Source organism: Bos taurus, chromosome 14 (genome assembly GCF_002263795.3).
Source record: "Bos taurus isolate L1 Dominette 01449 registration number 42190680 breed Hereford chromosome 14, ARS-UCD2.0, whole genome shotgun sequence".
In the NCBI taxonomy this organism is placed as follows: Eukaryota; Metazoa; Chordata; class Mammalia; order Artiodactyla; family Bovidae; genus Bos; species Bos taurus.
Genome location: NC_037341.1, coordinates 57910852 through 57927967, shown reverse-complemented (window position 1 = coordinate 57927967; position 17116 = coordinate 57910852). Strand labels below are relative to the sequence as shown.

The following is a 17116-nucleotide window of genomic DNA, read 5'->3' as shown; positions in this document are numbered from 1 at the left end:
TTGTAAAGCAAGTTTTAATGAATTTTACAGGTTTTAACTATTTAAGAGTATTTTTTTTAATCACAGTATGGTTAGAAATCACTAACCAAAAGATGAAAATTTTTAATTGTCGTAGATTAGCAAATTAAGCAATATTCTTAAAATAGCAAATGGAGAAATTAGGGTAGAAGTCATGAAATATTTTGGATGAAATTATTAAAATACAGTGTATCAAAACTTATAGAATACAGTCTAGATGGGAATTTCTTGTTTTAGATTACATACATTAAGCTTCTGCTTCTGATATGTAAAATCTAATGCCCTTGCTCTTTCCACCATACCAGATAATTGTACCTCAGGGGAAAGTATTATATATTCATTTGATATTTATGGAGCACCTTCTATATGTCATGGCTACTATTAGGGTATATTGCATGGTTTCCCACCTTGTGCAGGGTTGACATTTTGTGACAGATTGTTCTCTTGTGGGGGGACGGTTATTTGCATTTCAGCACACAGTGTTTAGCAGTGAACTGCTGAACAGTATCCTGTTGTAATAACCAAAATTGTACCTTGGTTTTCTCAGTTGTAAAATGGGAGTAAAAGTGATACCCTCTGTATAAGGTTGATGAATAGGTAAGATAGGAAATGAGTACTTAGAGCAGTACCTGGCACATGCTAGAATACTGGAGTGGGTAGCCTATCCCTTCACTAGCAGATCTTCCCAACCCAGGAGTCAAACTGGGTCTCTTGCATTGTAGGTGGATTCTTTACCAACTGAGCTATCTGGAAGCCCTGGCATATGCTAGGCACTTGATATATGTTCACTATTATTTTCATTTTCAAATCATAAATATCTATGCATTTCTAAACTGTAATACTAATAATTTTGTGAGGAAGCTAAATGGGGCCTCTCTTTTCCATACTCCCAATCCAGATTCATGTATACTGGCAACTGTCTTTAAAAGGGTAGTATAAAGTTAACAAATAGGAAACGGGGCTACGTAACCCGTGTGATCACTTTCAATTCTCAAATATTGTGATTATATTTCTGTATTGATAGAAGAGAATGATTAGTGTATTTCATTGTGCTCTGGTACTTATATTTATTAATATATGTTTTAATATTGGTTATTAAAATAATTTTAGAACTTATAATGACTTATTGCAATATATTTTATTATAATTTTAAATTATTAAAGTGAGTGCTTTCAGTTTGTTTCAAACTTTAAGCTGCAGAAAGCTGATATATTAGTTTTCTTTCTCTGAACTGCACTCCATGGTAAACTTTTGAAAATGATATTGCAGTTGCAAATTTAATTGTAATTGGTGGCTCAGACAGAGAATCTGCCTGCAATGCAGGAGACCCAGGTTTGATCCCTGGGTCAGGAAGATCCCCTGGAGAAGGGAATGGCAACCCATTCTAGTATTCTTGCCTGGATAATTCCATGGAGAGAGGAGCCTCATGGACTACAGTCCCTTGAGTCGCAAAGAATCGGACATGACTGAGTGACTAACACTTTCTTTTAGACCTTTAATGAACTCTTTTAACAGATTAAAAAATACAATTATACAAAGCAAGTCCAGACCATCATTTACTCCTGAAATCATGAAAGGATATATATTATTAGTTAAAAGTAAACTGAACTTACATTTTGCACTGCTTTTAAATTGCAAAATGAGATAGAGGAAAGGAATTAATATTTTAATGTATTTTAAAATAGCTTTAATGTTTTATCACAAAAAACAAACTTAAATATATGCTGTTTAATGGAGGAAAATTGGAATATAGTGAAAAGAAAAAATGCTGTCTTTCCCTAAGAATTATACCATTTTTCATTCCCAGCGTAACTTTAGGAAAACATCTCTTTTTCTACAGCCAAATAGTATATAATTTTCTTCTTTGTCCACTTTTCTTTAAAAAAGAAAATGACTGTAAGAATTGTGGCAGTTCTAGATACAGTTTAAGCCGTAGCTTCAAAACATTATTTCATTCACATTTGATGCTTGCTATGTGTTAGTCTCTTTGTTAGGTACTGAGGAGTCATTGTGGAACTAAGTAGGGTGTTTTATAGGTTACAGTTTAGTGGAAGAGATTTAAAAAGAAACTTAAAACTGTGCCAGATACTGTGAAGGAAACAAAGACCCTATATGACTAGTAGTAGAGATCTGCCTTAACCTGGGTGATCAGAAAGGTGACAGCCTTTTTAAGTACTGTAGAGCAAATTGGGTTTTTTTGAGATGTGAACTTTATTTTTATCATTGTTAATGCTTCATTAGAACCATTCACCTAACTGAGCTAATTAGATACGTATAAACAAACTCTAGAATAGTCAAAATATCAATTAAGATTGGATGGAGGGAGAACAAAGGAAGATATTTTGTAAATTCCTTAGGCTTAGGTAGAGCTAATTTTTCTTTGAGAATTACTGTTTTAATCTTGTAAAAATTGAGCATAACTATAACATCTTGTTATGTTTATGATCTTATTCAGTTTTGAGTTTATTAGTTTTTTAGAGATTGATTTTATTTAAAATTGTTTAGATAGGAGTGATATTTTATCAGTTCTGTGCAATCTTTGTTACATGAAGTACAGATGAGAAAGCTAACACTAATACAGAATTTAAAACAGATACTATAAACTTGGTGGTAATGATGTGTTCAAATGAAATATCTTGATAATCAAGTGACAAATAGTTTGCACTCTATCTGAAATGGTGTGCATAAAAAGTATGTTTATATATGAAAGCATATCTTAATCTACTTCATGGTATGTATAAAGAATACAGTATTTTAATATAACTCCATAGTGAAGATTTTATCTTTAACTATGATTGTATTAGAACTAGAGATGTTTTCCTCTGTGAAGATTAATGTTACATGCTTCAAACTTGGTTTGGTTAATAATAATAAACTTCAAATATACTTTATTATAATAGGACTAGATGTGTTGAAAGATATTTAATTTACTTTTTAATAACTTAATTTACTTTTAATAAATTAATAAATTTTAAGTCCTTAATTTGCTTTTTAATAACTTCCTTTCAGCTGACAGTTGCGTTTCTTCGATTTATTTTTTTAATTGGAGGATAATTGCTTTACAATATTGTGATGATTTCTGCCATACATCAGCATGAATCAGCCATAGGTATACATATGTTCCCTCCCTCTTAAACCTTTCTCCCACCTCCCACCACATCCTACCCCTCTGGGTTGTCAGAGAGCACACAGTTGAGCTCCCTGCATCATACAGCAAATTGCCAGTGGCTATCTGTTTACATGTGCTAATATGTATCTTAGTCTCTCAATTAATCTACTTTCTTTGCTACTCTCTCAATTCATCCCACCCTCTCCTTTCCCCACTGTGTCACAAGTCTGTTCTCTGTGTCTGAGTCTTTATTGTTGTTCTATTGCTAAGTCCCGTCCCAACTCTTTGCAACTCCATAAACTGCAGCACACCAGGCTTCCCTGTCCTTCCCTATCTCCCAGAGTTTGCTCAAACTCATGTCCATTGAATCAATGATGCCATCCAACCATCTCATCCTCTGTTACTCCCTTCTGCTGCCATCAGTCTTTCCCAGCATCAGAGTCTTTTCCAGTTTGTCAGCTTTTCACATCAAGTGACCAAAGATTGGAGCTTCAGCTTCAGCACCAGTCCTTCCAGTGAATATTTAGGGTTGATTTCCTTTAGGATTGACTGGTTTGATCTCCTTACTGTCCAAAGGACTCTCATGAGTCCTCTCCAGCACCACAGTTTGAAAGCATCCATTTTTTCCACACTCAGCCTTCCTTATGGTCCAATTCTCACATCCATACATGACTACTGGAAAAACCATAGCTTTAACTGTATGGACCTTTGTCAGCAAAGTTGGTTTCTCTGCTTTTTAATATGCTGTCTAGGTTTGTCATAGCTTTCCTTCTAAGGAATAAGTGTCTTTTAATTTCATGGCTGCAGTCACCATCCTCGGTGATTTTGGAGCCCAAGAAAATAAAATCTGTCACTGCTTCCACTTTATCTATTTGCTATGAAGTGACAGGACCAGATGCCGTGATCTTAGTTTTTTGAATGTTGAGTTTTAAGCCAGCTTTTCACTCTGCTCTTTCACCTTCATCAAGAGGATCTTTAGTTCCTCTTCACTTTCTGCCTTTAGAATGGTATCATTTGCATAGCTGAGGTTGTAGATATTTCTCCCAGCAGTATTGATTCCAGCTTGTGAGTCATCCAGCCCAGCATTTAGCATGGTGTACTCTGCATATAAGTTAAATAAGCAGGGTGACAATATATAGCCGTGACATACTCCTTTCCCAATTTGGAACCAGTCTGTTGTTCCATGTCTGTTTCTAACTGTTGCTTCTTGTCCTGAATACAGGTTTCTCAGGAGGCAGGTCAGGTGGTCTGGTATTCCCATCTCTTGAAGAATTTTTCACAGTTTGTTGTGATCCACACAGTCAACAGCTTTTGCATAGTCAATGAAGCAGAGAGGATCTTTTTTTTTGGAATGCCTTTGCTTTTTCTCTGATTCAGCGGATGTTGGCAATTTGATCTCTGGTTACTCTGCCTTTTCTAAATCCAGCTTGTACATCTGAAAGTTCTTGTTTCATATACTGTTGTAGCCTAGGTTGAAGGATTTTGAGCATTACCTTGCTCTCATTTGAAATAAGTGCAATTGTACTGTAGTTTGAGCATTCTTTGGCGTTGCCTTTCTCTGGGATTGGAATGAAAACTGACCTTTTCCAGTCCCGTGGCCACTGCTGAGTTTCCACATTTGCTGGTATATTGAGTGCAGCACTTCAACAGCATCATCTTTTAGGACTTTAAATACCTGAGCTGGAATTCCACCACCTCCACTAGCTTTATTTGTAGTAATGCATTCAGTGAGTCTATCTTCTGCCCTACCCTACAATTTGCTGCCCTGCAAATGTTACATCAGTAACGTTTTTCTAAATTCCATTTATATGTGTTAATATTGCAATATTTGTTTTTTTCTTTCTGACTTCACTCTGTACAACAGGTTCTAGGTTCAATAGTCCATTGTTTATATGGACCAAAACTTCTTTATCCATTCATATGTCAGTGGACATCTAGGCTGGTTCCATGTCCCGGCTATTGTAAATAGTGCTACTGTGAACACTGGGGTGCATGTGTCTTTTAGAATCATGGTTTTCTCAGGGTATATGCCCACTAGTGGGATTTCTGGGTTATATGGTAGTTTTGTTCCAAGTTTTTAAGTGATGACTCCACACCCTGCATGTGACTCAGCAGTAGTGCCCTGCCTCCATGGCTTCCAAGCTTTGCTTCAAAAGCATTCCCTGTGGCCATATCTTCTCTCCTGTCTCCTCCTGCCATCTCTCTGAAGTGAAAAGCAGTCCTCACCCTGGGATTGCTCTCCAGTCCCTACACTCCAGCTCCCAGCCATCACACGTTCTAGTGGACTTGCGTTCCTGTCTGGGGTATGTAGGGTCACGTCCCAGATTGTCTGTGTGGGTCTCACTCTATTCAGACTGTCACATATCAGCTGCTTCACTCTCCAGCAGTTTTGAATGCTTCCCCTCGGTCCCAACTGATTGCCCCAAATGTGGGGATCTCACCGCTGCTTCAGCTTCCCCACCTGCTGGGTGCATGTCTGACCCTGCTCACTCTGCTCTCTCTGCTCTTCTTTTTTCCTTCCTTCCTTCATCCTACTCAGTTTTGTGTGGCTCTATATATTCCTTTCTGGTGGTCAGGGACTCCTGCCAGCCTCAGCTCGTGCTCCACATGATCTTTTACATCTGATCTTCTGTGTTCCCGATACATCCATGGAGAGAGATGTGCCCCTTGTCCACCTACTTCTCCGCTATCTTGTCTCCTTCCTTCCTTAGGTTTTGAATTGACTTCCAGTTATTAAATGTATTGCTTCATACTGGTCAGTTTGTAAACCTAGCAGGGAAGGAAGTACATTTACTTATTTTGATATTTGGTTGTATTTTAGAGCAGAGAATCCTAGGTGGCAAGCTGTATTCCTGGTGAATCTGTAAATATCTGCTCCCTCAGCTCTATTTAGCTGTCCTTAAATTACTCTGAAAGGGAAAATAATTTAATAGAATTTTACATCATCTTTTTTTCCAGATACTGGCCAAAAGAAGACCCTAGACAAAAAAGATGGGAGAAGAATGTCTTTTCAGAAACCCAAAGGGACTGTTAAATATACTGTAAGTTATTTGTTTTGGAAAAGGTGATTTCTGTTTGTGATAGTCTTATTGAAGGTATTCTTTGTTTATACTGTAAATGAGACAAGGGTTCCTAATTTCCTTATTTTAAAAATCTGTACTTCACTGTCAGTAACTTTTACTAACAATGATACTTGTTTTTTAATTGTATTTAGGATTTTTTTTTAAGTGTGATATGAAGATAATTCTAGAAAATTTAATAAAATAATAGTTTGCTGGGAGTTAAAGTTTCTGTGCTACAATAATTTTTATTAGATTGGGCTTTTAGGTAAGCACTTACTTTTTAAAAAATGTGATCTTCATTGTATTCCCAGCAATGATAGTGATAATGAGAATGACAGAATATGGAAAAAGCAAATTGATATTAATTTTCTAGAATAACCTCTCTCATTCGATTATTTGCACTGATACATAGCTAAGTTTCTCTGTTCTAGAAATGACTCTCAAAAATGTCCTTAGAGTCAGCTTTTCATATTTCTGGTTACTATGGAGGACTAAAGTGAGAAATCTAATCTGTGGTATGCTGCTTATTTGATTAAATGTAAGTGTTGTTAGATAATGTTAACATGTTATAAAGCAGTTATTTTAACTATAGTTTGTCTAATATTTTGTTATATCTGTATTAAGAAAATAGTAAGTTATACATTTGTGTCATCACAAAGCCTTCCAATCTTGGCTTGAGTCTTGATTATTTTTTATAAATTCTAAAAATTGAACAAAGTATCAAAACCTTGAGTCACACTTTATTTTCATAAACTGTGTAATTGACAGTTTGAAATTTTAATTATTTTTAAAAGGTTTGAAATGACATAATTTAGGGTAGAAATGTATTTACTACTATCAAAAGAATCTTCTCTCAAACATATTATAAACTTGAGTGTGCTCGTACCTTCTCTGCCTAATTGAGAAACTAAGAATATAAATTCAGACAGTAAACTCTTTAGTAGTGTAATTTGATGTTTCATTAAGGCATAAGACTTTAGGCATGGGGCATTTCATTGTCTACATATGTAATCACACAATTGTGAAGAATTATGAAATTTTAGTTGGTTTTGAATTCAAGAGCTTACCGATTTTTTTTTTTTTTTGTAATTCAATAAAACTTGTGTTATTGGTTGCAAGTTGAAATTTAAATTAAGAATCGTTATTTTGGGGAAGAGGTTAATTGAAATTTGCAGTTACAATTGACCCTTTTTATCCTTGGGTTCTGCATCCACAGATTCAACCAACCATGGATTGAAATATTTTGGGGAATAAAATTCTAGAAAGTTCCAAAAAGCAAAACTTGAATTTCCCTTACTGGCCACTGTTTACTTACATTATATTAGTATTATAAGTAACCTCGAGATGATTTAATGTATATGAAGGACATGTGTAGGTTATATGCAAATACTGTGCCATTTTATGTAAGGGATTTGAGCACCTGTGGATTTTTGTATCTGTGGGACTGCTGGAACAAATCTCCCAGGATACTGTATTTTACACCTGTTTCGCTGGTTCTGCTCTTGTCGATTCCAAATGTGAGTGGTCCCTTGTATCTTTTCACTTTTCCATTTCCATTCTATTAGTCGGAAATCTTAAGAACTTTACTATCTGAAGTGAGACCCAAGTTTGGGTCTCACTTCAGATAGTAAAGTTCTTAAGAGTTTGGGTCTCACTTCAGATAGTAAAGTTCTTAAGAGTTTGGGTCTCACTTCAGATAGTAAAGTTCTTAAGAGTTTGGGTCTCACTTCAGATAGTAAAGTTCTTAAGAGTTTGGGTCTCACTTCAGATAGTAAAGTTCTTAAGAGTTTGGGTCTCACTTCAGATAGTAAAGTTCTTAAGAGTTTGGGTCTCACTTCAGATAGTAAAGTTCTTAAGATTTCCGACTAATAGAATGGAAATGGAAAAGTGAAAAGATACAAGGGACCACTCACATTTGGAATCGACAAGAGCAGAACCAGCGAAACAGGTGTAAAATACAGTATCCTGGGAGATTTGTTCCAGCAGTCCCACAGATACAAAAATCCACAGGTGCTCAAATCCCTTACATAAAATGGCACAGTATTTGCATATAACCTACACATGTCCTTCATATACATTAAATCATCCTATTTAACAAACTATAGAAAACCTTATACCAGTTCTTTCTTCATCCTTGCCCAGTGCCTAGTTTTTTATTCCATTTACCATCAGTCTGTTGTTCATCCAGGTTGGCATTTTTGGATTTAGCATCAGTTGCTCATTAACGTTCACACCTGTGGCATTCTACAACTACTACTGTATTACTACCTCATTCAGTCCATTCCTATATTCTCTTGAGTCTTATTTGAAAATCTTATACCTTAATCTCTTTTACATTTTTATTACTTTAAAGATTATCTACTCCTGTAGTATTTTATTGGTTTTTCTGCATCGATTCTCTTGTCTCATTAATCCTGGACCTGTTGCCACAAATCTAAGATGCCTCTCAGCCACATGACTTTATTGCTTTATATTGGTGGGCTTTTCTTAATTACTTCATTACCCCAATTAGTAATAATAGTGAAGATGAAATGTGCATTAATTCATATGATAGAAAGTAATTTTATAAATTTTCAGATGTTACAGCAAAGTAAAATTGGTTTACAGAGAGCTTTTACATACATTATCTCAATAAAGTGAGTGAAATACCGTCTCACTGCATAGATGAGAAAGTTTGCACAGAAGGGAGCGGAACTAGGTTATTTATTCATGTCTTTGACATCAGTTTGGTTTTACAAACCTTAAAAGGAAAATATATATTTATTGGATATTTTTAGCCCCCCCACATTCATATCTACTTTTCCTGATTTTTCAAAGTCTATTACAGTCTAATTCAAAATACCCTATTAATATCATCCTTTTTTGAGATTTAACTCTAGTTATTTCCCTTCCTAAAATCATAAATTCATAAGTGTACTCTGGATATTTAGGTGGAAGTTACAAAATCTCACAAATGTGTTTTGTAACTTTAATATCTCTGATATGTCGGTTCTATTCTTTCCACTTTGAATGTTCTTTTCCCTTTTCTCTACTTCTCAAATTCCTACCCCTTCTTCAAGATTTAGCTTTAAATCTTTTCCATAAAACCTTTCTTGGACATTTAGGAACAAATATGTTGTTTTATCTCTACTCAGCTTTTGTTGTATTTGTTGTTTCATTTAAACTGCTTTTCATCTTTTATATAATCTTTTTTGTCTTTCTTACTGTCCAAATAGATTATAAATCTTTTATGCAGTAAAACTATTTAATTGCACTTCATTTTGTTCTCTACAGAGCTCTCATAATGCTTTATTTATGGAGAATTCTAAAGGAATATGTTGACCAATCAAATGACATTTTTGTTTCAGGATAATTGGCAATTAAATCTCATAATTTAAGATTTCTATAAGTATGATTCATTAAGATAATACCGATTCACAAACATATTCCTCAGCTTTGGTTTGAATATATTTTCTAATTTATCCATTTAAATGACAGGTTACGTATATAAAGATTACTAGAAATAGCATTTCAAGTTTAGTACAACATGCTTTACTAAAGTAAAATTACTTTATAAAAGTTATATATATTTTTAGAAACTATAGTATATTGCTTTAAAGCTTTTGTAAGATGAAAATCACTTGTGTTTTGTAAATTATGGTTTGTATTTTGAAATTGCTTGAAGTAGAGAACTTCATATAATTGTAATGTATGATGGTAAAGCATATACTCTGATAATAGATTGAGACTAATTGTTAACAAACGCAAAATTTCTCAAGCTATTCTATCTCTAAAGATGGAAATACAGCACTTACCAATCAAATGTAAGATTGTTCCATAGACATATTAATGATCATTAAACCTTATGGTTTAGATTTTCTCTTTTGACACATTAATTTCTTTTTCTTTTAAACAGGTTGAATCAAGGGATTCTTTGAATAGTATAGCCCTGAAATTTGATACAACGCCCAACGAACTTGTTCAATTAAATAAATTATTCTCCCGAGCAGTTGTTACTGGACAGGTATCATTTTCTAAATGCATTGATGGTTAGAAGCATTCAGTTGTTAAGACAGAGTGTCCATTGCAATATAGTTAATTTAAGAAGAATAATTTTGTGCGTACTTTGAACAAATCATATTGGTTCTAGAAGAGAAGATTAAATGTCACTTATATCCATGTGAATTTTTAATATTAATGAAAATAACTAAATTGTCTTTTCAAATATAGTTTTAAAGAGCTTTTAGAAGTGTTAAAAGCAGGACATGTATATGATAAAAAATTCAAACTTCTTTAAGGGTAATTGACTTAAAGTTTTCCTTTCCCAGAAGCAACTGTAGTTACTAGTTTGTATACCCTTCCAAAAATACTCTGGCCCTTTCTTCTTTTTTTTTAAAAAATAATTTTGATCTGGAAAAATGTTCTATTTATGCATAACTCAGTCTCAGACTTTCTCATGTATCTAGAATGTTGCACTGTACCAGTATACAGGTATGCATTGGAAATACTGTGGATTTGGTTCCAAACCACTGCAGTAAAGCAAATATCACAGTAAAGCAGGTCACAGAATTATTTGGTTTCCCAGTGTGTATAAAAGTTATATTTACACTGCACTGTAGTCTGTTAAGTGTGTGATAGCATTATGTATAAAATAAGTATATACCTTGATTTAAACTGTAATTTGAGTGAACTTTATTGCTAAAAAATGCTAACCATCATCTGAACCTTCAGAGAGTCATAATTTTTTTTGCAGTAGTCACTGATCTCATATCAGCATAACAAACATAATAGTAGTAAAATGTTTGAACTATTTCAAGGATTACCTATTGTAACACACAGACAGAAAATGAGCACATGCTGTTGGAAAACGGCACTGATAGACTTGCTTGACTCAGGATTGCCACAAACTTTCAACTTGTAAAAACGTGGTATGTGTGGAGCACAGTAAGGTGATGCACAATAAAACAAGGTGTGCTTATATTGTGATTTAACTAAGCACGGTAAACGTTAGATTTTCTGCTTTTTTTGCTATTGTAAACATTGCTGTAAGGAACACTCTTGTTTATATCTTTTTTGTTATATTCAGGTATATCTATAAAGTGAAGTCCTAGACATAAAATGGCTCAGTTAAAGAATGTGTGCATTTTAAACTTTGCTGGCTGTTCCCAAATTGTCCTTTAAGAGGAACACCCATAATTTATAAGGATCATTGTTTCCCTTCACTGTCGCCCACAGTCTGTGTTATCAAACCTATCTAAATTAAATGTGAATCTTTTTAAACTTTGTTAAAGATTATTTCAGTAATAAGATACTTTTAATCTGATGGTTTTAATTTTTAAAATTTATTTCTCAAGGATATTGTTAATGGTGTTTTCTTAGAGAACAACATGTGATTATTAATATTTTAGTTTGACTGAATCTTTATGTGAATGTGTTCTCTCAGGTTTTATATGTTCCTGATCCTGAATATGTCTCCAGTGTTGAGAGCTCTCCATCTCTAAGCCCCATAAGTCCTCTGTCACCAACATCATCCGAGGCAGAATTGGAGAAGACCACTGTAAGTTTCCCTTCTTTACAAAGCTATCAAGAAATGGCACTGTATATATATCATCATTATTTAATCTTAGTTTGACTATGGCTAGAATAAAATTTTACCTCATTTTGTTAATTAAATTTGTAAGTCCCAATTTTTAAAGTAAACATTCTTATTAAATCAGATTGCTTAAATTAACTTACTGTTAGTGGTGGTAGTAATCCAAATATATTCATCAGCCCTCTTATAAATACCACGTAATAATTTATAAATATCATAATAATTTAAATATTTAATAAGTTAATCATATACTATCATGTTGGCTATCTTATAAAAATGACAACACTGTACTTTTGTGACCCCATGGACTATGGCCCACCAGGCTGCTCTGTCCATGGAATTCTCCAGGTAAGAATACTGGAGTGGGTAGCCATTCCCTTCTTTAGGGCATCTTCCTGACCCAGGGATCAAACCCAGGTCTCCTGCATTGCAGGCAGATTCTTTACTGTATGAGCCACCAGAGAAGCCCATGAAAGGAATATATTACATTTATTCTTATCATCGATGAAAATGGAAGTGAGGTTCTAATGATAGGTATTACTGGACCAAACGATGCAGGGATACCTTTTTGAACATGGCCATACCATTTTCTCATGGGCCTTAACAAAGTGCTGTATTCATAAGGGGCAATGACAAAGGAGAGTAGTGTAACCTTAGGATAGTTTAATTTAGCTGTGTTCCATACACTAAAACATAATTGTGAAAAGCTTGACTGTAGTATTTTGCCTGACTAGGAACCTGTGGGGTCCTTTTCTTGTCCTTTGCTTTAACCCAAATCTGCCTATTAAGTGGCTTTATTGAAAGGCATAAGATCAAAGAGAAGAGAGTGCTGAGGCTCAAGAGAGCAATAAAATCTACATGAAAATGCTGTCTTCTTCACTTAGCCATGTTGGTAAAAGAGAAGGAAAGAACAATAAAGCCGTGAAACATTTTTAATCTTTAGTGTCTCAGCTTCTGTCAAAGGTGGCCCCAAAGTGTCCTCTAATATGACTAGTCATATGGATAAATTCTTTCTCCCTGAGATGAATCCAGGAAAGCGGTAAGAAACATGAGTTCTTGAAGTTGCCTTTACCCACGTGATCATCACCACCTACTGTCTGATTGTGCGCAATCGTCAGAATTCTTTTGAACAGTAATTTTATAAACTTTAGTTATATCTTTTTAAAGCTAGAAATATATTCATTACTAGCCTCTGAGATAATATTCCCATGTGACTTTTTATATACAATATTTCAAGTGCTTCTGTCTCTATATTGTAATTATTGAATGTATATTTCCCACACTCTGTGTGTAAGTTCCTTAGAAGCAAGGATTTTATGATCTTATGTTTTATTTGATATAATTCATCTGTATTATATTAATTCAAATACTGTTTATTAGTTTTTAATATGTTTTCCCATAAATTGTCAAAAGTTTGTATTTCTAATCACTGATTGGTTTCCTGAATGTTCAGCTTTTTAAGGGCTTATTTATAAGGCTAAAATGTTACTGCCATAAAGGATCTTTTTTGTTTTTTTTTTAATATTTTATTTTTATATAAAATATAATCTTTGGGAATTATCACACAGTCCCCCCTCATGTTTTCATATATTGATGAAGAAATGTGGAAGAAGATAGAATGAAAGTGAGAGTAAGTATATGCTAAAGAGCTAAAATTTACTGTATGTCATATAAAATTCTAAGCAATTTAAAAGAATTCCCATCTAAGCCTAACCTCAAACTTAAGAGATAAGCGCCTGGCCTGGCTGTCTTTGTTTTTCCCTCTAGACCTATTCTACAGCCTTCTTCATCCTTTTAGGTGGTAGCCTGCATCATGGATGGGCCACCCTGACCTTTCATTTCTGTTGGTTTTGGTCTTCTGAGAACATTAACAGAAGATAAGAGGAACAGAGGAGGAGCATATTTATTCAGCTGTCTTCCTACAGGGTCACTCCAGAGTGGCTGCATTCTTCAGCAGCTAATTTCTTGTCATATGACCATTTCCACAGAGCCCTCCCTGTCTGTCTCTCTCCCTTACTTCTTGGGCCTATGGGTGACGATGAAGCCTCTGTTGTTTGCCCTAAATTTTCGTATACACTGTATACCTTTGTAAATAGTTCCATTATTATACTCTCCTAAAATCATTCAAATTGGTGTGCCATCTGTTTCTTCTAGTATATTAACAGTACAGTACTTATTTTACAGATGAGGAAACTGAGGGAGAAAGGTTAAGTACTCTTGCGTCTATCACTCAGCTTGCTAGTATCTGAATCAGGATTTCAAGGCAGGTTAGTCCAGAGTCCGTGTTTTTTGAATTTCCACTTTATAGCTGGAAATTGGTAACTCAGAAACTACTGTTGCTCAGTAAATATTTGGACCCAGCTCCTAAAGATAGGTAATATTTAATCATTGTAAATGTAGTGAGACCTATCACTTTTGTACTGTGAACGTTTCTTAAAAAAATTTTTTTAATCTGTCATTCTTTTATAAATATAGAAATCTTCTTTGTTTACTTCCTTTAATTTCTGTGCATCTTAAAATTTATTTATTATGCTAATGTCATTTTAGGCTAGAGCTGCTAATGTGATATACTCAGTATAGAATTCAGAGGAAAAATGTTTAATATAAGTAATATGGAAAAGTGACATGATTTTAAATAGCTTTTAATTTCTGCTTTATGTTAATATATTCCACTGAAGAATGGGACAGTAGATACCTTTATTCTCCTTAATATAAAACATTCTTTACTGTACTCTAAGTGAAAAATAAGAAAAGGACAGTACTTCTAATATGTTAAGGAAATATAATTTTCAAATTATATTTCATGGTAGTAAGAAAATACAATTTTGAAAAGCTTCTGAGAGATTCTATGGGAGGCCTAGAAGGTCTTACAGGAGAAAATATATAAAGTATTAATAGAGTTTACACACACTAAAAGCTTCTTTTTAAGCATAATTATATTGCTGCAGTTACTGTTAATATTTTAAAAGTAGTTACTATGCATTTATTATCGAGGAAGCTATGGCATAGAGAGAATGAGTAATTTATATAAGTCACATATTTAATGAGTGGTAAAGCTGAGATTTAAACCCTGACAGTCTGCATTCAGATTTTGTGTTATATTCTTAACCACTTTTTGAGCTAATTCATTAAAGCTTAAGGATTAGCAGTATGCATTCTCTGAGATTGAAACATACAGTCTTAAAATATTTGTGTCACAAGTTGTAGAAACTAGAAAGTTTGTAGTAAAGAGCTGTGTGGAAGTAATACAGCAAATTATTGCTTAACAAAGCAAAAATAAAAGTAAAGCAGATGATTCAGAAGTATTGCTTAGAATGATTAAAAGGTGAACAAAAATATTGCTTCGTTTCTTCTTTACTCCCAATATAAGATTCTCTGGACTCTTTAATATGTTGCTCTTCTGTTTTTATATCTGAAAAAATTATTTGCCTGTATTCATTTCCTAGAACTGCTGTAACAAAGGATCACAAAATGGGTGGTTTAAATCAGAAATTTACCTCACAGTTCTAGAGACTCGATATCTGGAATCAAGATGTTGGCAGGGGTATGGTATCTCCTTATGAGGGAGGGTCCTTCCTTGCCTCCTCTAGCATCTGGTGTTTACCCACAATCCTTGTCCTTCTTGGTCTTGGTGTAGATCACTCCAGTTTCTGCCTTTGTAGTCACGGGGCTGTCTTCTCCCTGTGTGTTTGTGCCTTCACATAGTGGTCTCCTCTTCAGATAAAGAAGCCAGTTAAGTTGGATTAAGGGTCCACTCTACTCCTGTATGACTTCAGCTTAACTTCATCTGTGAAAACCTGATTTCAAAATAAGGTCACATTCTGAGGAAGAGGGTTAGGACTTCAGCACATCTACTTGGGTGATACAGTGAAGCCATAAAAACTTTGCCTTTTATAAAATTTAAAGACAATCACATAGTTTAGTCAGGAAGCTGTAGAACATTTTCTAACTCGAGTCAAATAACTTTTTTTTTAAAAGACATTCAGTGACTGTTTTCTTCACGTATAGATGAGAGGATATATAAAAGAGTGATGTTAATTTCTTACAGAGTTTTGGGGATCTTGAGAATATATGTGATATCTAATAAAATAAACCTCCCTCTATTTTAATCACACTAAGCACATAATTCATTGACATATTGAACTTACATACCTGAAAACAGATGTTAAAGTCATAGCACACATGCACAAAGTTAAAAAAATTTTAGCTAAAAATATCAATGTGGGTCGAAGAGATTAAATACAGCATATGCTTTAAAAATTGTTCTCATATATGCCATCCTTAGACTAGTTACAACATTCCTCTCCCCTCTGTTTACCTTCCTCTTTACTCCCTGCTTCCTCTCTCTTTGTTTATACTATTATATATTTAAACCAAGAATAAATTTAAAATACCTGTATGTGAAGTATATTTTACCTATTATACATAATATATATGTAAATTATTATTTTAACTTCCATGCTTTTAAATCTAAATTTTCATATGTAAATATGTAACATATACTTTGTTATATAATAAACAAGCTTATGTTACATATTATATTAAAATAAGTACAGTTCAGTTGCTCAGTCGTGTCCGACTCTTTGCGACCCCATGAATTGCAGCACGCCAGGCCTCCCTGTCCATCACCAGCTCCTGGAGTTCACCCAAACTCTTGTCCATCGAGTCAGTGATGCCATCCAGCTGTCTCATCCTCTGTCATCCCCTTCTCCTCCTGCCCCCAATCCCTCCCAGCATCAGAGTCTTTTCCTGTGACTCAACTCTTCACATGAGGTGGCCAAAGTACTGGAGTTGCAGCTGTAGCATCATTCCTTCCAAAGAACACCCAGGACTGATCTCCTTCAGAATGGACTGGGTGGATCTCCTTGCAGTCCAAGGGACTCTCAAGAGTCTTCTCCAACACCACAGTTCAAAAGCATCAATTCTTCAGCGCTCAGCTTTCTTCACAGTCCAACTCTCACATCCATACGTGACTACTGGAAAAACCATAGCCTTGACTAGACGGACCTTTGTCAGCCAAGTAATGTCTCTGCTTTTGAATATGCTATCTAGGTTGGTCATAACTTTCCTTCCAAGGAGTAAGCATCTTTTAATTTCATGGCTGCAATCACCATCTGCAGTAATTTTGGAGCCCTGAAAAATAAAGTCTGACACTGTTTCCACTGTTTCCCCATCTATTTCCCATGAAGTGATGGGACCAGATGCCATGATCTTTGTTTTCTGAATGCTGAGCTTTAAGCCAACTTTTTCACTCTCCACTTTCACTTTCATCAAGAGGTTTTTTAGTTCCTCTTCACTTTCTGCCATAAGGGTGGTGTCATCTGCACATCTGAGGTTATTGATATTTCTCCCGGC

At 34.5% G+C, this 17116-nt stretch overlaps 1 protein-coding gene across 12 annotated transcripts in view; it reads left to right on the top strand.

The window, feature by feature from the left end:
• The window catches only part of OXR1 (oxidation resistance 1), a 550243-nt gene that overhangs the window by 465758 nt on the left and 67369 nt on the right, over window positions 1–17116 (top strand). For 9 of the 12 annotated variants that reach the window (XM_025001700.1, XM_025001699.1, XM_025001698.1 and 6 more), the window contains 3 exons: window positions 6086–6168; window positions 10085–10192; window positions 11612–11725. In XM_025001700.1, the coding sequence (XP_024857468.1) occupies window positions 6086–6168; window positions 10085–10192; window positions 11612–11725 (305 nt within the window). Of the gene's footprint in view, window positions 1–3051; window positions 3128–6085; window positions 6169–10084; window positions 10193–11611; window positions 11726–17116 lie in introns of those variants that run through there. The other 3 variants (XM_059893322.1, XM_059893323.1, XM_025001706.2) reach the window with 2 other exon arrangements.